The sequence below is a fragment of the Polypterus senegalus genome, chromosome 18, assembly GCF_016835505.1.
Source record: "Polypterus senegalus isolate Bchr_013 chromosome 18, ASM1683550v1, whole genome shotgun sequence".
NCBI classification, from domain to species: Eukaryota; Metazoa; Chordata; class Cladistia; order Polypteriformes; family Polypteridae; genus Polypterus; species Polypterus senegalus.
Genome location: NC_053171.1, coordinates 50624224 through 50647589, shown reverse-complemented (window position 1 = coordinate 50647589; position 23366 = coordinate 50624224). Strand labels below are relative to the sequence as shown.

Here is a 23366-nt window from a genome sequence, read left to right as displayed (position 1 = left end):
AGCTACTGTTTGCATGAAAATGTGCTATATAAATAAATGTTGTTGTTGTTGTTGTTCTTGCTGGAGCAGCCTACCTTGGACAAGCTGGTAGTTGTCTGAAATCTTTTCCACTTGTAGATGATCTTGATCTTTTCCAATTGCTTGTGGGTATCTTTTTAAATCTGTGAAGGCCTCAGAGAGCGCTTTCAATCTTAGCATGGCGATAACATGCAGTTCAACAACAAAGAGCAAACCAAACTACATCTCTGAGGGTTCATTCAATAAGACAGGGTCAGTCAAGATCCTCTCTAATGATGTTCAAATCATCGGCACCCGATTCTCTGAGGTAGTGATATTTGAAAGGGCACACTTACATTTTCCGCATGGAAAATGTATATTTATGTTTATTTCCATTATACAGTGTACTACAAAATGTAAATGTGTCATGACGTTTGTTATATTTGATCACCTTTATCAATCGACGTGGTTTAAATGAAGACCAAATCTGGTTCTAAAACATCTGATGCTCTGCAGTTTGCTTATTAGCCACATTGCTCCACAGAGCCTACTCCCACTTGGACAGAGCCAGCACCACAGTCAGGAGAACAACATTCTGCCTCATCAACTAGGAAAAAAGCATCTGGATGTCCACTCAATCTCCTGGATTATGGTCTACCAGCCCAACAGACAGCAGTCTCTGTCAGAAATGGTGTACAATGCTGGGTACTGGCCTGTCTCCCTTCCTGTTCACTCTCTACACAACAGACTTCCAGTATAATAACCGCTTGCCATCTACAGAACATTTCAGATGACTTGTCCATTGTAAACTGCATTAATAATGGAGACAAGTCAGAGTACAGGAAGGTTGTGGAGGACTTTGACTTGTGGTGCAGGGAGAACAACCTGCAACTCAACATCAGGTTCAGGGGAGGATGTGGAAGTGGTGCAGAACTACAAGTAGACAGCAAACTGAACTGGTCTGACACCACAGTGGCACTGGCCAAGAAGGGCCAGAGCAGACCAGACATGGTCAAGGAGACTCAGTGCTTTGGATGCAGGGCCATCTTAACACATGGGCACGCTGCACAATTACCCGGGTTGACACATGCTAATCTCTGTATGTTGTGACTTGCTGAATGGTTGTGTAGGTAGGGGCACCAGTGCACTGCTTAGCCCGGGGGCCTATAATGTTGGTAAGGATGTGAGCAGAAAACTGCTGGTCCATAGTAGCCAGTGTGGTGTTCTATACTGCAGTCTCCTGGGGAAACAACTTGAGCTCAGAAGAAACACAAGGCCTGAATAAACTTATCAGGAAAGGTGGTGCCATCACAGGGAGAACCCTGGATTACATCATGAAAAATCACAGTCTCATTCCACCATATTTTTTGGGGGTCTTTACAGCTCACTGCTATCAGGCAATTCAGTGCTTCCTCCCTACATACTCTTTAAATTAATTTTGAAATATCTGCCAATTATACATTTCTTTATATGTATATATTTATAAGTGAGTGATTTATCAGCTGTATTTGTTCTGCAAGTCTGTATCCTTGCTTTTTATATTTCTGTCGTTGTAGGACACTGAATTTCTGGATTAATTACATTTATCTAATCTAATATGTCTAAATGTGTTTGTTACAAAAGAAAAAAAATTCATGGGGTGTACGTACTTTTTCAAATGACTATAAATGTATGGTTAATACCTGTGAGGGTAGCACAATGGACAGAGCACTGCTACTTCATGGATCCAGTACTCGGGGTTTTTGACTCCTGCACCCGAAGTCAATGTGGAAGCTGGATGTCCTCCCTATGTCTATGTGGGTTTCCCTTTCACATTCCCCAACGCCTGCCAGTGTGCATATGGGTGTTGGCATGTGTGAGCACTGGCATCCAGTCCAGGCCTTGGTCTTACTGCACCCATTAGTGCTGGGATATCCTCCAGCTCCTCCAACTTTGGGAATGACAAGGATGAAAGTGGCAAACCAACGGATTGCATTATGGTGCAATTCCTCTCTTTTCTGGTTTTTGGATTTCCATTCTTGTGCAGTTATCTAGACATTTTGTTTCCGGGCTGGGGTGCTCGTCTGAGTATTACGATGTGACTGTAGGCAAGGTGAAGCAGTGCATTTAAAAACGGGCAACCTTGCATTTTCAAGCCTGGCTCAGTAGTTAAGAGCAAAGCACTTGACCATAATCCTTCTGGGAGTGTGCACAAAGCCACATTAGTCTGCATTTATAAATCTCTCAGATAATTTTGCTCTTGAGCTCCAAAATCCAAAAATGGAAGAAGCTGCCAGCGGCCGTCAACGTGTCTCCTTTAAGAGAAACCCCCCTTACAGTTCACTTCTTTATCTCTGCTGCACTCCCTGTTGGCAGAAAGCCAGAGTGTGGCGAGTGATGCATTGTGGGTAGGACAGGTCACATTGTGCATTGGGCCAGATGACTCACCGACTAAATTTAGCCAGCAGTATATAAACACAGGGAGCCTGTCTAGTGGCCTTGTCACTCCAGCAGTGCCCCTGAGCCAGGGCTGATCTTACTCAACACACAGCAGGCTCTCCCGGGCTTATCATTGACAGTCCATTTTCTCTAATCTGTAATTACCATTTATCTGTTGGCAGTTATCAGAAGAGCAAATATTACACTTGCTATGGATTCTAGGCAGCCGGGCCAAGCAAAAGAGAGATTTACCAGCCAAAAGAACTGCTTGGCTTAAAGGTCACGCGTAACTTCAGTTAAAGGTCTGTGGCTGGTGGCCTTCTTTTGTTTAAACACAAAAACTCTGGTCAGGAGTTTACTCTGCAGAAACAAATATAAAACACACCTTCAGGTTCAGAAACTGGTTGTGTCCTGGTTGCCACAACATTAAAAAAGTGAGTAATATTATTACACTATCTACATTTCATAATGCTGCTGAAAACAGGCGATGAAGAAGAGGGCCTTCTTCTGGATCCCACAGAGCTATGTTAACCGGGAGGAGTGGATTAAGGAACAGAAAGAAAAAAGGATTGTACTGGCTTGTGTATTGGAAGAGGTATACTCCTAAACCTGAAACAGTCGTTTGAACCTGTGACCAAGTCTGTGCGGTGGGTTTGAGGTACGGGTGTCCAACTTCAGTCCTGGAGGGCCGCAGTGGCCTCAGGTTTTCATTCTATCTTCTTCATTAATTTGCTGCTAATTAACTTATTTTTCTTTAGTTATAATTAACTTGTCTCAGACACCCAAGTTGTCTCTTTATCCGTAATTAGCAACCAAACAATAATGAGACACAAAACGACCAGCTCACCTGTACCCATCACACAATATCTGAAAATAAAGAAAGGTGAAGGTCTCAGTAAGGTTGCTCTCCATGGTCACCAAAACATTTGATGGTGTTCTTTAGAAAAAACAGAAAGTCAACAGTTATGGAAATGTCTGCTGTGGCAGAATAAGAGCAGCAAAATGCTGTGGAATTAAATAACAGGTTTAATTAACAGCAAGAATCAGCTTCTCACTAAGAAACTGGTTGGAGTTTGAAGCCTCAATTTAGCTGGTCACCTGTTGGCTCGTTTCATTGAATGAATTTGAATGAAGAAACAAATCAATTCAGAGCACTGAATCCTTAAAAACACAGGGCTACTAAATGGAAGGGAAAGGGAGTTAATTAGGAGTGAAAACTGGGCACTGATTAGGAAAACCTGCAGCCACTGCGGCCCACCAGGCCTGGAGTTTGACACCCCTGGTTTAAGGCTTTGAGACGCCCCTACAGGCCACTGTATAAAGAGAGTGTGCAAATAAAACACTGAAGGTGACCAAGGGCACAGTTTTACGGAAACTGTGAGATGACCAGAAGATTCTTGCTCAAGATGTCTGTAGATTGAATGTCTTGTAATAGAAATCTCAAACTGTTTTGACCTTCATTACTCATCCTAAAGAGCTCGCAAAATAATCCTGTATTTCCTTAGGTGGGGCTAAACAATAAAGTACAACAGAACACAAGCAAATCATTTCAAAGAGCATAAATTGAGGTTAAAATATGTCGGCCTAGAAAGAGCAGACTTGGGGGACATCAACAACATGGTCCTGTCTTTTAAACAACGCCAGTTATGGCATCTGTCTGCTGCATAAAGTAAGGTCCTTCACTACTTACTGAAGCTGTAAGGTAATTTCTGATACTAAACCTATAAAAGACACTGCGCATTCAGGTGTGTTGCCATTTGTGAAAGGGATCACACGGATGGATGTCAGTGATATGACATGCATCACGGAGCACAGTTGACTGCACCAGACGGTGAAAAGACCGGAGCAGAGGACTTAGTTAACTGCATTTCCTTTCACTAACAGCACACAAATCAGGGTTTCATTTTCAAGTCATTTTTTTGGAAATACACGCAGAAAAATAATGACTTGGCCACAACCAATGGCTGACTTAAGGTTGAAAAACAAGAATCACCAGCCTTTAATTTTCCACTTTGCTAAGCCAAGACATCAATGTTGTGCATCCATGTGCCATTTATTAGTCAGCACCCTGACCTTGTGTAACACAGCCTGCGCTTCGTGAGATGAAGTAGGCCAAGTACAATGTCACACACACGCAACACACGAATAGAAAAAAACAAAACAAAACAGGCCAGCGTTCAGGCGGGAACTGAAGATTTAAAACAAGCATTAGGCCACAAGACTGCACTGCCTCAGGTGGCAGCTCCCCACCCAAGCAATTCAATTATATGACTAAGTTTAGGAGGATACCAGGCCAAGAACAACACCCTGGAGGAAGGAAACAGCAGGAAGAGTCTTGAGTCCATCCCAGCTGCTCATCTTTTTAAATTTAACAGCTGCCCCTCTTTTAGGAGCCAAAGGTCAATTGCCAGTCCACCAATGAAAAACTTTCCACAAGACTCGGTGTCCACTCATGAAGCATCTCCTCAAACTATTGTCATGACCTTCTACTTCTACTTCTTTTCAGGTCTTCAAGGTTCCTCTTAGCCCTTTTTCTAAACAAGACTAAAGACCACGGACAGGTCCGATTAGTTGAGCCTTTGGGCTTGAAAGTCACATTTAGAAGGTCTGGTAATCTCTAAGCATGGACTTCATTTCAGAACTGACATTCAGGAAAGCTATACAATGGCTCACCCTGTGCTCTGACCCCCAAAGGTCATGCGAAATGGCAATTTCCCCTTTGGGGGATTAACAAAGTGTATCAAATCAAAAATGAAAACTGAGCAATTGAGCAATTCAAATTTAAAAAAACTTTATGGGCATGACAAGAATGGCCATCTGACTAGTCAGTCAGTTCTCACAAATGGTTAACGTCGGAGTGCTTTTAAGTATTTACATTCTGCATCCTTTATGCACATCTATTTATAATACACATTGCAAAAAACAACACTATACTGTGGAGCATTCAGTGATCCATTACAGACCCTACAGAATGTAGCTCATTATACCGCACACCAGGCCTTAAGCCTGCTGTATGCTTCGCATCTATAAAGGTCCCAATAGGACAGCATGTTGTTTGTTGTTAAAGGGAGTTAAGTAGCCTGATGGCTCGTGGGAAGAAACTCCTAATGAGTCCAGCAGTCTTGCTCCACATACTGCAGTAGCGTTTGCCAGAGGGTAAATGTTTGAACAGTCCATGGGCTGGTTCCTACATTAAGCCTGGAGAAATGCGATTTTGTTCAGCTGTGCTCTCCTTGTTGTATGATTTGAATGACAATAAAGTAAATCCATCCATCCATCCTCTGGTTGCAAGGACAAATATGATGTCTGACACCAAGGCACACCCGCTGGGTTTTAGAACATAAAACATTTGACAAACAAGTGGAGACCATACAGTCCACCAAAATAACAAGTCTGTCATTTTCTAGCCCACAGGGTCACAAACACAGGATTGAGGAAGCCCGTCTGGGATGCAAACCCTGTGCTCCTTAGTGTGAGCCAGCAGTGCCAGCTCAGCACCACCATGCCACCCGTGTACTGTGTCCTGACTATGTAGCAATTTGGATCCAAAATTGCAAATTTCGAGTAGTGGCTGGTGGCAGAAGTGATACAATATGGGCACCTGGATGATTTGCTTCTCCGAACAAAGGCTTGAATAGGATGCAACAGATCATTAACATGCAAGAAGACATGCAATATTACTTGAAGTGCATCTCTTCATCTTGCAGGTTATACATCTCCTAAACGAGAATCGAATGTCACTACCGACCTCCAGAGCTCCACTCCAATGAGGGGGTTCACTATGGGTTACAATTAGTATTTTGGGGGGTAAACCAAGTGACAAAAAACCTACTGAACTACTGAATCGCAGAGCTGCAGAGGTCCCACCGTCATCTTTCATTAAGCCATCCTGTAAACACTGTACTTCCTCTGCTGTGAAGTTAGGGTTAGATATGCAACATCAACCAAACACTGCCACCTACTGACTAGGAGGAAATTGACGTGCTGATCAAATGGCCATCACACATATTGTATCTACACAATGCACAAAACATTCAAGAGGTCCACCAAGAAGAGTATTCAGAATGAAATACACCACAGCCTTCTAGGCCACCACACCAGACCACCTACAGAACACACAATTTGAGGAACTGCATCACACCAAACAAACTCTTCCAAGTGCAAAAAAAATATATACTTCTTAATTATTTATACTACTTAATTCTTGTGTGTCCAGCATTTATATTCTGTACTGATGTCATTTTAATCTTAACTTGACTATCCTACAGTCTGGCCAATGTCAACTTCATTTTGTTCATATTCAAGTACTTTCGGACCAGGGTCCCTCCTGTCCAGCCAGCGTGCATTTCATTTTGTCCTCATGAAATAGAATTCTGGTCTGGTCACACATGTTGGATCTTTCCATTCTGACACAGTATTTAATTCTGCCAGCATTAGCATCATTTTGTTCTACTGACACCAGCTTGAATAAACTTTTCTGCAAATGGCATTTACATCACATTGGAAACACCACTTCTCCAGCACCCACAATGTAGTGAGAAATCTTAAGCAGTCATTGTCATTGTCATTGTCATATCTGTTTACTGTTGCTTCTTGAATGTTTTCAGGTTTAGCTGCAATCTTAAGAAAAGAAGGCCATGTTTTCATATGTCCATGACAATGCTCTACTGTTAGTCCACATCCAGGCTGCCCATGTTATATAATTGATGGTGGAACGACTCTAGGCTTCCAGAAAAATTCAGCAATATCTAGAAAATAAAAATGACCCCCACGCCAGGTATCTTCACAGCTAAACAAAGGAGACACACGAGTAGGCCAATCACTTCTACTGATGCTCTAGAACACCAGCACTACGTCAGCATGGTAAAAGCAAGCAAACATCGCCAGCAGGGTGCAACGGCACATGTGTTCATGTGTAAGATCCTAAATGGAATCTTTCGCAGTTACGCAGGACCTTACCATGGTCAACTGGCATATTCATAAAAAACTGGTGACACAAGGAAAGTAAAACAATATGAAAATAATGAATGCCCTACACCGGCATCGCTTTGCATTAAGATCTATCAGATTTTTTATTAAATTTCTGAAAAGAAAAAAATGAACTTTTTACCCCAATCACTCATCCCTTCTCAGCAGATTGATATTAACGATATGACCTAAAGTGTGTGTACATATAACCATCATACCAATATGAGTTTACTGGAGATCCCATTCCAACGTGTTGACCACCCTATAACAGCCTCCACGCTTCTTGGAATGTGTCGATGGGAATTTGTGCCCATACAGCCAAATGAGAATTTGTGAGTTGGATGAGAACTCCTGCCTCACAAATTCATCCAGAGGGAGTTCAGTAGGGTTGAGGTCAGGGCTCTGTGCAGGCCACTCAAGTTCCTCTATGTCTTTATGGTCCTGGCTTTGTACACAGGGGCCTTCAACAAACTGCAAGAACTCAATTACCTCAAATATCTTTGTCTGCTATCGCATGAATAGTACCCTTCTCTGGTACCATGGGGCCTAGTCCAAACCCTGCCATTGTCACTTCTCAACCAAGCTCTACCGCAGTATAAAAGGTACCATTCTGTTGGCATCCACAAACCCAGATTGATCCATCAGACTGCCAGATACTGAAGCATGATTCATCACCCCAGAGAACACGTTTCCATTGCTCCAGAGTCCAATGGCGGTGGTGTGCTTAAGACCACTCCAGCCAGTGCTTGGCATTATGCATAATGACCTGAGGCTCAACCGTGAAACCCCACTTCACGTAGCTCCAGGTGCACAGTTCTTGTGCTGAGTTTGCTCCCAAAGGCAGTCTGGATCTCTGTTGTGAATGAAGATGCAGAAGAGAGGCCATTTGTAGCACTCGGTGGCTCCGCTCTGAGTTTGAGTGGTCTATCACTTGTCACCTCGACACTTCCACTTCACAGTAACGGCACTTCGAGTTGACTGAGGCAGATCTAGCAGAGCAGAAATTTCATGTGCATCCACATTTAATGTCAGTGCACTCTTCAGTATTACCTACTGCCTGTAAATGAAGACTGCATGACCATTAGCTTGATTTGATGCACCTGTTAATCATTTGGAGGAGTCTCCACATACTTATTGTCACATAGTATAATAAATGCTATTACTACCACTCAGTCATAGATCCTTTCTAATCTGTTTTTTAACACTGGTCCCAGGTATCTATAGCATAATCCGGCATTAAGTGCAATGCATGGGCTTGATTTGATATACCTGAACTTAATCATTTTTGGCCATATAGTATAAGTTGACTCTCCCCTCCGAATCCTTTCCCGCACACTTCCACATTCATTCAAGAACAAAGCACCAAGGTATTTGGCTTCCTCCAGCTGGGGCAGCCGCACATCCCCTTCCACGCTTTTTCTGGGGAGTGACATTGAATTTGAAAATGGCAACCGTACTACAGTCAGCTGCAGGCCGGAGAACAAAATCTGAGGAGACGAAGAGGACCACCTGATCGACGAGCCTTTGCATTTCCAACTTGGACAATCTCCAAGATGTTTCAACCACAGCTGTGGAAACCCTCCTAAAATGTTTAATCTCCATAGAAACAAAGAAGATCCGAGTGAGGAAATTACCATCTGCCAAAGTCTGCGACGACTACAAAAACGGTTTGATTGAAGTGCTCAAGAAGCAGCATCTCATAATTCCAAGGAATGGACCAAGTGTCCCATACAGCATACACTGCCAGAAAGACCACATGATTAACTTGAACAGGAACAAAACAGACTGACTGGAAACTACAGAAATAGAACGCACTGCTAGCTCCTCATTTCACTCACCACTACAAAGCCGACAAGTCCTACCAGCATGATAACACAAAAGAAAAGAAAAAAAGCATTGCCAGAATAAAGCTCAAATAAAAATAGCCACGCAACGGAGAGAGTGGCCGCAAAGTAGATTCAAAGAGGAAGGACCAGGCAGCTTGTTTACTACAGCTGCACTCATCCTGCAACTCCGGAGCTGCTTCAGAAACACGGCTCTTGTCACGCCAACCCGTGCTTGGCTGCCAGGCACACTCGCCTGCCTTCTTGAATCACCAGGCCCGACGCCACCCTGGAGGCATTTTCAGGGGAATCTGTCATCTTGGCGGCTTTGTTTTGCTTTGTTTTGTTACTTTTGCCCATAATACGGCTGGCGGGACTCGCTGGAGACTCCCTAAGCACAGACCACTCTGCACTCACGCGTGAGGTTTCGGGTTACAGCCTGTTTATCTTGTCCGGCCACTTCTTCATTTTCTTCTGCCTCAGCCCAGCCTCCGCATTTACTCACTTGGCGCTCTTCACGTCCACAGAGGGTCTGAACAGCTCGTTTTTTTGTTTTTCATAAAGAGAAATCCTATGAGAGGGAGCTACCAAGTAGATAATTAATGACCCGAGGAAATCCTCACGAGCTATTTGGGCAGGACGCGTGAGGAAATGTAATAGAACTGTAACAAAATACTACATAATACTAAAAAAAACACAAACTATTACATGTGCAACAATCAAAATACACCAAAGTTATCAGAATAATGTTGAGATTAATTATGTCACCGATAAAACTTTGAACTGCAGCTATGATATTTTAATAGCGGCAAAACACTACAACTCTTTTCTAACCTTGCAGGGATGAAACACTGATAAAAATAAAATATTAAGAGAGGAATGGCTTACATCAAGATCTCGGCCTCTTTCTGAGCAGAAAGGTTCACAATAAAAGATGTCTTGCATGTAATGCCATGAATGATGCAGCTTTTCGGTAATTTCAAAAATCTTTCCGTGATAACACTGAAACACTCTTTAAAATACAAGGGGATGGACACCACTTTTCTACATCGACGCGCACACACAGTGCTACTGAGGTGAGCATATTGATGACACTGCCCCATAGGGACATGCAGTCCCTAACACTAACACTAACTACTCTTTCACCTGCAGATCAGAGGACGGGTCGCAGGAGAACCGTTGATGTCACTTACAGTTTTGGCACAATGCCGCTGGGAGTTCAAAGGAAGACGAAGCGCTGCTGCCCAAAATATTTTTAAATGTTCACAATCATTTTCATTTGGTCTTTTTTCTTTACTTGAGTTTATGATCTTGACATTAAATTGGATCCCGGCTGGTGCCCAACCCTTCATTATCTCCCTGTTGACTTTTCTTTCAAATAGTGTACCAAGCTAACTGTTGTTGTTTTGGGGTTGTAGGATATTGTCACCTAAATCGTCCCCTTCTTGCTCAGCGCACTGTACTAACAACCTCACATATTTTTTCATTTCGATATCATCGTCAGCTAAAACAGTGGCTGAAAATAAAAACAAAATGAATAAGCCCTCTAACTCCTGGTGAAGCAGCGGTTTTCATTACCCTGTTCTTTATTCTGTGGTGCACATACACTCCTCTCAGTTTTTATGCCCAATTTCTATAGTTTATTTAGAATGGCCTTAAGAGGGAAACGGCGGAGATATCTTTTAAATAGAAATCGGGAAATGAAATGCAAGTCACAAAATAAGCCAAGTTCAAAACCGAGAGTCTACTCTCATCTATCAATCATCACAGCCAAATGCACAATTAAAGACACAGTCAAAATAGCATTGCACAACTCCTGAAACCAAGGAGACTACGACAACACAGACACTCTCAACAGTGTTTAGGTCAAGTCAAGTGGCTTTATTGTCATAACATCCACACATCATATGGCAGCATACGTAAAATAACAGGAACGCAGTGCAACACACACACACACAAACACATGACAGTGCAAGACATGTAAAGAACTATAATATATTATAAACAGATAAATACATCTTCAGAAATTTCAATCCAATCCTGGATAACCAGGAAGTGCATGACTCCCGATCTTTATACCCCTCTACAGACTGGCATCACGGGTTGTGACATCCAGCTGTTGTGCATAGCACCCATATAGAAGCCAAGTCCAAATCGGTGGTGCCCACGAGAAACAAAACGGCACTACAATAAGATGTCAAAGTTTTAAACAATATTAATGATTGCCTTTAGCACAAAATAAACCTTAAATATGAATTCTTCATGTTCTAATATCCCCCAAAAGACACAAAGAACATGAAATGAATGCATATAAAATAAAAAAGAGTCATAACATGTATGAATTGCCTTGTCTCAGATATCCTGTGGAAGACTCAATCTGATCATTTAAATACTTCTAATTATTTTTATGTGGTAAATTTCAATATTTTAAGTTATCGTCCACTACTGTACATTTCGGGTAGGTGAAGATTAAGACAGGAAACCTGTGCTAAACGAAATTACAGATTTCTCCTTGCACTGAACACTGAATTTGGGTGTTATGATCTGGAATTTACTTACACGTACATTAATGTGCACTGCACTTACCATCTTGGTTTCCGTGATGACCATTCGCACATGTGATGTCACTGAAGTCACCGCTTAAAGGTCAGCACACACATTCCTTTAGAACATTAGAACAATCCAGATGAGAAGAGGCCATTCAGGACGTTTTCTAGCGCTGCTATGTCCTTTTTGTAGCCTGGAGACAAGAACTGCACACAGGACTCCAGATGAGGCCTCACCAGTGTGTTATAAAGCTTGAGCAGAAACTCTTGTGACTTGTACTCCACACATCAAGGCGCTATATAACCTGACATTCTGTTAGCCTTCTTAATGGCTTCTGAACATTGACCGGAAGTCGATAGCTTAGAGTCAACTATGACTCCTAAATCCTTCTCATAAGGTGTACTCTCGATTTTCAGACCTCCCATTGTGTATTAAACCAATGTCTAAGATTAAGATGCCAGTGTTGGTGTGCAGTTCTCTTTTTGTGTAATTCTGTTCTGGTATACGGCCTTGTTTTAACTTTAACAGCTTTTTAGCTTTTTCTTGACTTGTGTTTCAAACCTGACGCCTCATCGGTGAGAGATCTAAGCTACGACCTCAGCCTCGTTTCTTGACTATGTCTCACCCCTCTGATTGCGTTCATTAAAAATCATACTGTCTCTTTTCAAGTTAAAACAGTGGGACCCAAATGTGAAAGGAATCTTCCCTTCAGGATGGTTGGACTGCAAGAGTCCTTAATGATGTATTGGTGGTAGTGTACCATCTGCAGAGAGTTGATGTGAAGTACACAGCTTTCTTTAAACTCTTTAGTTACAGTTGTGCCACCCATGCTAAGCCCATATGAAGTTTAGCCCTCTACCTGAAACCCCCTGTACAGTACCGACTTATTTCCATCCCTTACCTGTGATAATAATGACTCTATTAAACGTATAAACCTGTACCCTAACATGAGCGCTTCAAAGCTCTCAAGAATGTACACCAGCTACTTTGGCTCTGCTGGAAATGCTTACATTCTTAAACACGGGAGTGCAAATGAAGCTGATGGCACAATTTCAGAAAAGAGTAGAAATGGTGACATCTGTATGTTGGAAAAGGGGATAAACACCCAAAAGAAATAACAGAAGAACCTACAAAGGGCAAGGCGAGTACTTAGTAAGATAAACACTTTCCAGTCCCACATATGTGCTCGTTTTACATTTTTAGCTTAAAAATCTTAAACAAGTCATTCTGTTATGATTACTGGCTGACTGCCTGGTTGGTTTCCTCTTTCTGGACCAATACGACGTTACCAGAGAAAAGAATTCAGGTCTGTTTATTTCATTTTCATATACAATAAACAGGGCACTCTAAATATTTACAAATGCAGTTCATTTAAAATGAAACTGTGTACTATGTACCTACAAATATTAAGTAAGGTAAAGAAATTCCTTAACATACCCTAAGGTCATTTGGCAATCTCTCTATAAATAAAGTAAAACAATGTTAGTAAACCGCTCTCATTCAAATTAAAAATGCACTCTTTGCTTCCATTTGTTAAGCTAAAAAGAATGTGGAAGAACACGATGTGAATGAGAGCGACACAGAGGGTCACAATTACAAAAGGCAAACAAGCAAAAAGTAGATAAGCTCTCCCACTGGCCAAAGCCGCTACAAATCTGAAGCAAACAATTTCTCCGATTTCTCTTACTGGGTTCATATTTTCCATATACAAGAGGAAGTCGATAATTGTCCACACTTTTATAAGTTATTGGCTCTACAGGTTTCTCTGTGCACATGTGAAAATATTCTGTGGTCACAGTGCTCAAGTTTCCACCTTGATCAGTTGGTTACTCCAGGAGTCACCATGGCCACTCCACTCTCCATCTTCACCAAAGAGAGCAGCGAGTAGTGATCCACTTTCTATGGCCTGAGGGTGTACCAGGGGCCATAATCCTTGTTGAGTCATCAGTATCATGGTATGGATTTGTTCACTCTTGTCATCTGTAGTGGACATGGACAGGTGCCCCACTCCTTCTTCTTGATCAACTCTTGTCTGACCATTTTTCAACTTCTCAATCCATTTGTACACACTGTTGTGGTTTCAAAGCTACCGCAATATTGTGCAGAAAGCCTTCTATGGATTTTAGCCCCTCTTGCACCTTCAACCCATAAAAATTAGATTACTGCTCGCTGCTCTTCTTTCATGAAAGCAGTGATAAAATGTTGACCTTGATGAGTGAGTTTCTTTAGGAGTGACCATGGGCACTCTACTCTCCGCTTGCACCAAAGAATAACAGTGAGTAGTGATCCAGTTTTTATGGGGTGAAGGTGTTCCAGGGTCCGAAATCCTTGTCTGTTTATCAGAATCATGGTATGGACATGCTCAATGTTGTCATTGGCAGTGGACACGGACAGGTTGTCCCACTTCCTAATTATCTACTATTGTCTGACCACTTTTGAACTTTCGATCCACTGGTAAACACTCTAGCCCCTGGTAGACCTTCAGCCCATAAAAATCAGATCACTTCTTCGGTGTCAATAGAGAGTGGAGTGGCCACGTTTGCTCGAAAACGACAACAGAGGTCAACTGACTGAGGATGGGACTTGTGACCACAGACACACCAGGTTTCCACATGTGTGCGGGGGAAAAGCTGTAGAGCCAACATAATGAAAACGATCACAAAAGTGCAGATAATTACCCTTGTGTTTTAGTTTTTCTTTCAAAACAAAATAGTAAAATAATTAAAATACAGAGACAGCAGATTTGTACTTAAATACAGCAATTATCTTTAATTAAGCCATGTCACTGAACTGAATAAATGAATTGTGAATACAGATTAACGAGCAGAAGACCATACAATACCATACGCATGGTGATGGCGTGGTAAGTGCTACTGCCTCACAACTCCACAAACAAGGTTCAAATCCCAGACCAGACACCTCCTGCGTAACATTTGAATATTCATCGGTTTTTGCAGACGTGTTCCTTTACAAACCCTTATCTCCCTAGGACATTCCCAAACAGTGAGGGTGGATGAGAGCTGCTGGGTGACTTGACATGAGCTGGCATCTTCTACATCATTACTGCCAGCAGCAGACCCAAATCCATTGAACAAGAAGAGAGAAGGCATTGAGTTACTGCAACAGCAGACAGACAGGTGTTCATGTGGCCCTCCTGTCCTTAGCCAGGGAGACATCTGGGTGCTGATGCTCGCCACGTTTTGTGATTTTTTAATGTTTTGGTATGATGGCTTTGTTTACAGTTTCAAAATTTGGCGGAAATTACCTGCTTAATGTGAATGTCCTAAGGCATAAATTAAACTGCAATGAAGGGGGAAACCCTTGTTTCATCTATATATTGGCCCAGCACAACCTAGATTTAATTATAGACATTAAGTGAGCCTTGTCTATGATCCTAATGTCTCTTTGCTTAGTGTTGGAAGTTCTCAGATGGTAGACTAAACATAATCACAGAGGCCAAATAAAAATCTGCAAAGTGCGAGGATAAGTCAGCAAAACAGGTTTCTGGACCACCACAGTGGAACTTATGAGAGTAGATCAGTAAATATCTGCATGTTTGTGATCATTTTATTTGCTTTCCTTGTGCATCTGTGAAATCTTGGTGTGTCTGTGGTCAGAGTGGTCGAGTTCAGACCTTGTTACGGTTTCCCTTGTTGTTGTCTAGGAGTGAACAAGGTGGTTACACTGTCCGTTTGCACCAAAGAACACCCATAAGCACCGATCCACTTTTTCTAGGCTGAAGGTACACCAAAATCCTCATCAGTTCCGGAAAATCCCAGTACAGACTTACTCAATATTGTCGTCATCGGTAGTGGACATGGACAGGCCTCCCCCTCCTTTTTTGTGCTTATCACTTGAATAACCATTTTTGAATTCTCAGTCTATTAGTAATTTATTAGTAGGAGTGATGGATGCATTCAATGTAGTGGTGGGATTACATCAGAGATTGGCTCTAAGCCCTTTCTTATTTGCAATGGTGATGGACAGGTTGACAGACGAAATTAGACAGGAGGCCCCGTGGAGTATGATGTTTGCTGATGACATTGTGATCTGTAGTGATAGTAGGGAGCAGGTTGAGGAGACCCTGGAAAGGTGGAGATATGATCTAGAGAGGAGAGGAATGAAAGTCACTAGGAACAAGACAGAATACATGTGTAAATGAGAGGGAGGTCAGTGGAATGGTGAGGATGCAAGGAGTAGAGTTGGCAAAGGTGGATGAGGTTAAATACTTAGGATCAACAGTACAGAGTAATGGGGATTGTGGAAGAGAGGTGAAAAAGAGAGTGCATGCAGGGTGGAGTGGGTGGAGAAGAGTGTTAGGAGTGATTTGTGACAGACGGGTATCAGCAAGAGTGAAAGGGAAGGTCTATAGGACGGTAGTGAGACCAGTTATGTTATATGGGTTGGAGATGGTGGCACTGACTGGAAAGCAGGAGATAGAGCTGGAGGTGGCAGAGTTAAAAGTGCACTGGGTGTAACGAGGATGGACAGGATTAGAAATGAGTACATTAGAGGCTCAAGTTGGACGGTTGGAAGACAAAGTCAGAGAGGCAAGATTGTGTTGGTTTGGACTTGTGCAGAGGAGAGATGCTGAGTATATTGGGAGAAGGATGTTAACGATTGAGCTGCCAGGGAAGAGGAAGACCTAAGAGAAGGTTTATGGATGTGGTGAAAGAGGACATGCAGGTGGTGGGCGTAACAGGGCAAGATGATGAGGACAGGGAGAGATGGAAAAAGATGATTCGCTGTGGCGACCCCTAACGGGAGCAGTTGAAAGAAGAAAAAGGAGAGGAAGTCTATTACTAAGTGCTCTGCATTGGTAGAATACTCTCTCAGTATTGTGCAGAAAGCCTTGGCAAAACTTCAGCACATAAAAAGCAGATTGCTGCTCTTTGTTGGTACAAACAGAGGACGGCGTGGCCATGTTTATTTCTAGAAAATGACAAAGAGAAGCTAAGTGGTCGAGGTCGAACTTTACCACTCCATGCATGGACTAAGTGTACAGCCAACCCAAAGAAAATGATCACAAACGTATGGAGAATTAATGACTTACCTTCAAAACATTTCAGAATAGTTCGAAGTAAATAAATCCAAGCAGTACAAGTTGAAGCCCTCACCAAATCCAACTACTGAAGACACTTTCTTACCATTTGTGTGTAATCTCTGTGGAACTGATCTCCAATTCTTTGAAGCTTTTGGCCGATCTGTGCTTCTGCGCTCAGACCAGGCTCCTGTTCTTCTTCTGCCATTCCTTCTTCCGTGTCCCCATCGCGATCCACCTCAAAATGTGCTGGGAAGTGCAAGCGATGGGCTGCTGTACCTTAAGTTGAAAGACAGGCAGAACAAGTAGGTGTTACTGTAGATCTTGGGGAAAAACCACAACAATGCAGTATTTACAGGTCATTTGGACCATTCCAGCCATTTGACTTCTGACACCCATCTAGATAGGAAGGACTGCATCTCACACTGCACTGGGACAAAATAAGCCAGAATATGCTAGCCTGGATAACGTCATGTAGTCAGTGCCGAATGGCTTGCTAAAAAAGAGATATTGTCTGACCATCGCTATTTAAGGATGTGACCAAACATGGACCCAAATCACATAGTGGACAGAAACCACTCATGACCAGGCCACAATAAACACATATCCATTATCAACTAATACTTGTAGAACATTTACAGGCAGGATATGATGTATGCTAAGGTGCGTATCACACATTTGCAATATCTATGCACACTTTAAAGGAGTCATCTCTTAATTCACTGCAGCAGACATACAACTCTAACCAGTGCAAGGAAACGAAACACACAAAATGCAAAGAAATTCTAGGGAGAAGGGCTGGACTGAATTTGAGAATTCTAGAGCCCCCTGCAGTGGGGGGCTGTTAGTCTCACAACGTCCTGCATGGCTGTCCTGCACACAGACTTGTCAGCTCTGTCATTTTACACTCCTTTTTCCCTAAAGTTCCTGAAATCAAAGCCAGTCCAGCAAGAAAATCCTGCTACAACACATCCCAAGGCCAGAATAACAAATTACAAGTTTCCATGCTCATTAAGTGCTCTTTTTTTTTTTTTTTTTTAAAAAAGAACAGCATGCCCAAGTCAGACTTTCTTTGTTTTTCTAACCGGATTTGTTTTCTAGAACTGGGGGTTTTATTTTCATTGACCCAGACTGTACAGAGCATGAAAGATGAGCGCAGACGCATTTTGCCAGTAATTTTCATTCGAGGACGACGGAGTTACAATCATTTAAACATTGTCCAGGGTTTATAGCTGCTGTCTCAGCTCCAGGGATGCAGATTCAATTTTAAAGCCTGAAAGGAGGACCCAGCGTGCAGCACACTTCTGTTTCACTCCACACGCCAAGACTGTGTTTTAGGTTTGCCGGCAACTCCAGATTATCATAGTTTTGAGTATTCTAGTGGCACTGAGCACAACTTAGAAACCATTCCAAAAAAAGCCCACCCGACCCGTCTTCAAGCCCCTTCACTTTCACATATTTTCTTATGCTGCAACCTTGCGCTGAAATCATTAATTGATTTTCTTCCTACATCAAGCAATACTCAATACCAAAATTAAAACAGGGTTTTAGGGTTTTTTTTGCAAATTACAAATGAAAATCTCACACTGACACAAGTGTTCAGACCCTTTGTTCTGGCTCTGGTGCATCCCATTCTACTGATCATCATTGAGACGTTTCTCCACCTGTTGAACGGATTGATTTTTAAAGACACACACCTGTCCACCGAAGGTCCTCAAGGGAGCAAGTCATGAGGTCAAAGGAAAGGCATGAAGAGCTGAGATACAGGATCTGAAGATGGCTGCAGCACTGAAGGTTCCTGAAAGCACAGAGACCTCCATAATACTTAAATGGAAGAAGCGTGAAACAAGCACAACTCTTCCTAGAGCTGACTAAGCTGGTGGAGAACATAAAAAAGGCATAGATGAGAGCGAAGAGATAAAACCACTTCTGAAGTGTTCAAGTGTTCTCAGGAGCGCAGAAAGTCAAGGATCATGAAATGAAAGAAGTGCTGGAACCACCAGGACTCTTGCAAAACTGAGCAACTAGGCAAAGAGGGTCTTATAGTGATGGAGGTGACCAGAAACCGATGGTCTCTCTGACTGAGCTCCAGAAACTTCCAGAAAGTTGTAGGCAGTGTGGTGTAGTGGACTTCAAACCCTGAGGTTGTGGGTTTAAATCCCGCTGTGACCCTGAGCAAGTCACTTGACCTTTCTGTGCTCCAATTGGAAAAAGCCAAAAGAAATGTCACAAATTGTATCATAAGTGTTGCAAGTCGCCTTGGATAAAGACGTCAGCCAAAGAAGTAAATGTAAAATGCAGAAAGACAACCACCACTATAACGGGACTTGATGGCAGCGGCCAGACCAAAGCCTATCCTTGGCAAAAAGACACAAGGAAGCTTGAGTGGCATTCACAAATAAGCACCTAAGGGACTCTCGGAATGTAAGAAACAAGATTCTCTGGTCTTAGGAAGCCAAGATTTGCATCATGTCTGAAGGAAACCAGGCACCGCTCATCACGACTCCAAAGAGGTGAAACACGGTGGTGAAGGCTAGTCAGCTTGGAGGAAAACCGGAGCAAAGCAAAGAACAATGGTATCTCTAATGAAAATCTGTCCCAGGGTGCTCTGGGCCCAGAGAAAATACAACACAGTAGAGGCATTGGAACAACTCTTATGACGTCTTTGATTGGTCCAGCCCGAGCCTGAACTTGAATCCAATCCAATATCTCTGGAGAGACCCGAAAATGGCGGCCCACCGACTGTCTCTATCCAACCTGACAGAGCTTGAGGATGTCTGCAGTGAAGAAGGGCAGAAAATCCCCAAATCCAGGCGAATGGAGCTTGTTGAGTCAGACCTCAGAAGACTTGCTGCCAAAGGGGCTTCAATGAAGTACTGAGTGAAGGGTCTGCGCAACTGAGTCAATGGGATAGTTCAGTTTATTTTTAATAAATATGCCAACATTCCGAAAATCCTCTTTTTGCTTTATCATTCTGGGAGTATTGAGCGTTTGATGAGGGAACGAATGAATTGAAACGATTTTAGCACAAGGCTTCAACAAAACAAAATGTGACAAAAGTGAAGGGGTCTGAAGACTTTCTGAAGGAGCCACGTATAGAATCAAAATGTAGAACCAGTTCCCATGTTTGAAGATGGGGTTGTCTGTCACCTAAGAGCAGGGTGCTATTCACAGGCAAAGGCACCAAGGAGGCCCCCCCTCCCTAGGCCCACTTTCCTGCTGGCCATTTCTAAGTAAGTGCAAATGGGTGGTTGTGGACGCCTCACTCCTTTTTAAATTATAGTACGCTTGGACTTCGCCACAGCCATAGCCCTTCTAAAAGCTTTCCCTGTCTGCCCACAAGTCAGTTTTCTCATTACAAGCAAGTAAATTGGAAAATCTGTACTGTAAAGATTCTGCAAACCACCAAATCTCTCTGGAGACAAGGCAGAGAAGTGTCTTCATTAAAGAATAAAAAGAAACATGGCTTTTGTATAAATGCACTCTTCTGCTCCGTAACCATGCATGCTGTAATACGGCTGATAATTCTGAACATTTAATGATGCTGGCAGTTTTCATTTAGTTAAATATTAAAACGTTTGCTCCAGTGCAAAAAAGCATGGACTTAGAGGTTGGAAAAAGGACAACTGTGTATATGTAATAAGTAAACAATTAAGAATAAATTACTGGGCCGCATCGTAAAGAGCTCATGGCTAACAAAAGCAAAGAATGGAAGGTACTTTCTCCTTATGACAAGGCTTCTTTGTTCATCTAAAATGCGTCACATATCATAATGTCATTACCATATAACGATGGCGATTATACCATGGGTGGCTGGGGATGTCACATAAACACGGAGGGGACGTGCAGATCCACACTGCGGCCCACAATAAAAATCAAACTGTGGATAGACCTAACAATTCAAAGCATTCGGTGTGCAATTCATGATGGGATATTAAGAGTTTAACTTCCAAACATGTGGTGGTGACACAGTGCAGAAGAAAGAGCAGCCACCGATGCTGTCCAGATGAGTGCACCATCGGGTGAAAAATATGAGGTGACAGTTGCCGAATCCCAAAGTGACCTTTACACACATTAGTCCATGCCACATTTGCTTCCTGCCAGTTATCTATGTTCTTAAATAACCTGCCCCAATGTCAGGATCCAAAACGGACACCCCAGACCACACTAATTAGACCAGGGGTGTCCAACACCGGTCCTAGAGGGCCGCAGGTTTTCATTCTAAAAATCTTTCTCATTAGTGACCAGTTTTTGCTAATTAACTTCTTTTTCTTTAGTTTTAATTAGCTTGACTCAGACCCCTTAGTTAGCAGCCACACAATAATGAGACACAAAACAAGCCCCCACATGACCAGCTCACCTGCGCCCATCACACAAAATATTATAAAAATAAAGAAAGGTGAAGGTCTCGGTAAGGTTGACCTCTGAGGTCACCAAAACATTTGATGGTATTCTTTAGAAAAAACAGAACAATCAATAGTTTTGGAAATGTGTGCTGTGTCAGAATGAGAGCAGCAACAAACCATGGAATTAAATAACAGGTTTAATTAACAACAAGAAAGTGGTTGGAGTTTGACATTCCAGTTTAGCTGGTCGTCTGTCGGCTCATTTCACATCTCATTTCTGTTTGGCTGCCACTTAATGAAGAAACAAATCAATTCAGAGGACTGAATCCTTAAAAACGAGGCTACTAAATGGAAGGGAAAAGGAGTTAATTAGCAGAATAAACTGATCAATGATAAGGAAAAGGGTTAGAATAAAAACCTGCAGCCACTGCAGCCCACCAGGCCTGGAGTTCGACATCTGTGATTTAGACCTTCTTGCAGATGATTCCAGATACTTCGACTCCACTCTTTCCTGCTCTTGCTATCTATTCACTTACCATACTTAGTAATTTATTTAGCAATTCATAGTATAGCAGTTCTTCACCTGTCTTGCATGTGTCCCGTGTTTATGTTTTATGCTGCCCCTCAGTCCTGTTATTTTGTGCCACTATATGTTGCAGTACAGTATATGGAGAGTGTGACAATAAAGCCCCTTGACTTGACTTGAAAATAACTAATGTCTTCCAACTTAGACATGTGAAAAAAGCCGCGCCTGAGAACATGCGGGCACGGCAGACCAAAAGATCCAAAAAAAAAATATATATATGATGGGGCTACCAGGAAAAGCGGCCGTAAAATGCATCATACAGTAGAGTTATCGTGAGATGATCTAAGCCTCATGCACATTACATGCCCTACGGGGATATTTTTATGTGTTTATCCAACACTTTCAGATGCTGCCAAATGTTAAGTATGCACTTTAGAGATCATAATATGGTAGCACTGCTGAAAGGCAAACTGTATTACAGAATATGGATCTACTCCAGTTGATCCTCCGAAACTGGATACTGAGCCACATACACAAAGCGGGATAAGGTCAAGGCAGGAAACCTGGTCTCTTAAAAACCCGCAAACCCACATATGGAATTCTCCCTTGGGAAAAGGTACCGATCTTATTACACCATGCCAAAAAAGAGAGGTAAAAGGTCCTCATCGACCGCCGTGCATCCAAAAAGAAGGGAGGAGCCTGTGTCTCCCGAGTAGTGTGGGTAACGATACTTTTAAAAGTACTTTAGTTACATTACTCATCTCTATATATATACATATAAAATCCAACGTCCATCTGTCTGTACGTCTGTCCGTTTTTCATGCGAGAACTACTTAACGGATTTAGATCTGTTTTTTTTCTATAACTTGCTTGAACATTCCAGTTGATTTTGCAAATTCTCTCATCGTGCTAAGTATCATAGTTCTCTTGCGGTAACAATTTATTCGAGTGAATCTGAGACAGAGACTGCAGGCCGCCGGGAGGGGGAAGCATGACGTCAGGAGTGGGAGGCCAGGCAGGTCCGTCCTCACTCATGCATGCGCCAGCCTCCATTCGAGACGCTTGTCATGACACTGACCAGACACACAGCTGAACGTGATAATGTTCTTGTGGTTTACAAACACTTTTTAGTCTTGAAGTAAATCACACCCACTCCCTTTAAACACCTCCGACCTGTGCCCCCCCATGATTCAAAGTATGAACACCGGGTCACCTGATCACACTGTTTTTATAGCAAATCGGAGGATTAGAACTCAACTAACACTTCACGAATGTTTCTGTGACCGGATTTCAGGCAGCACAATCTTTTCTGTGCTGCTGTGTGACTGATCCCTGCAGAGGAGCAGCTTACTAGCATGTGCTGTGGCCTTTCAGCCAGGCCTACTGCAATAGTAATAGCGCAGGCATCTTTACTTCAATAAAGTAAATACTGAGCTGGGTTACTCATTATTTTAAAAACGAACCGGACTATGTAAGGCACTTTACTTTGAGTATGTCACCCTCAGCTCACTCCCGAGACTGCGCAGCACAGCTTAACGCTGTACACTCCGCTCATCAACACAAATTTAACGATTTCTGAAATGTCAAGATCAGCTAAAGGAATAACACGACCCCACCAAAGCACTTGGAAACAATTCACTGTGGACGCTGGCACCATTTTCTATCCATGACTGTGAAATGTGTGTGTCAAGCGAATATCC

At 42.5% G+C, this 23366-nt stretch overlaps 1 protein-coding gene across 3 annotated transcripts in view; it reads right to left on the bottom strand.

Annotated features, from left to right (window-relative positions):
- The window catches only part of LOC120518502 (bcl-2-modifying factor-like), a 49892-nt gene that overhangs the window by 8956 nt on the left and 17570 nt on the right, over positions 1-23366 (bottom strand). For all 3 annotated transcript variants that reach the window (XM_039741328.1, XM_039741329.1, XM_039741327.1), the window contains exon 3: positions 16901-17073. In XM_039741328.1, the coding sequence (XP_039597262.1) occupies positions 16901-17073 (173 nt within the window). The remainder of the gene's footprint in view (positions 1-16900; positions 17074-23366) is intronic.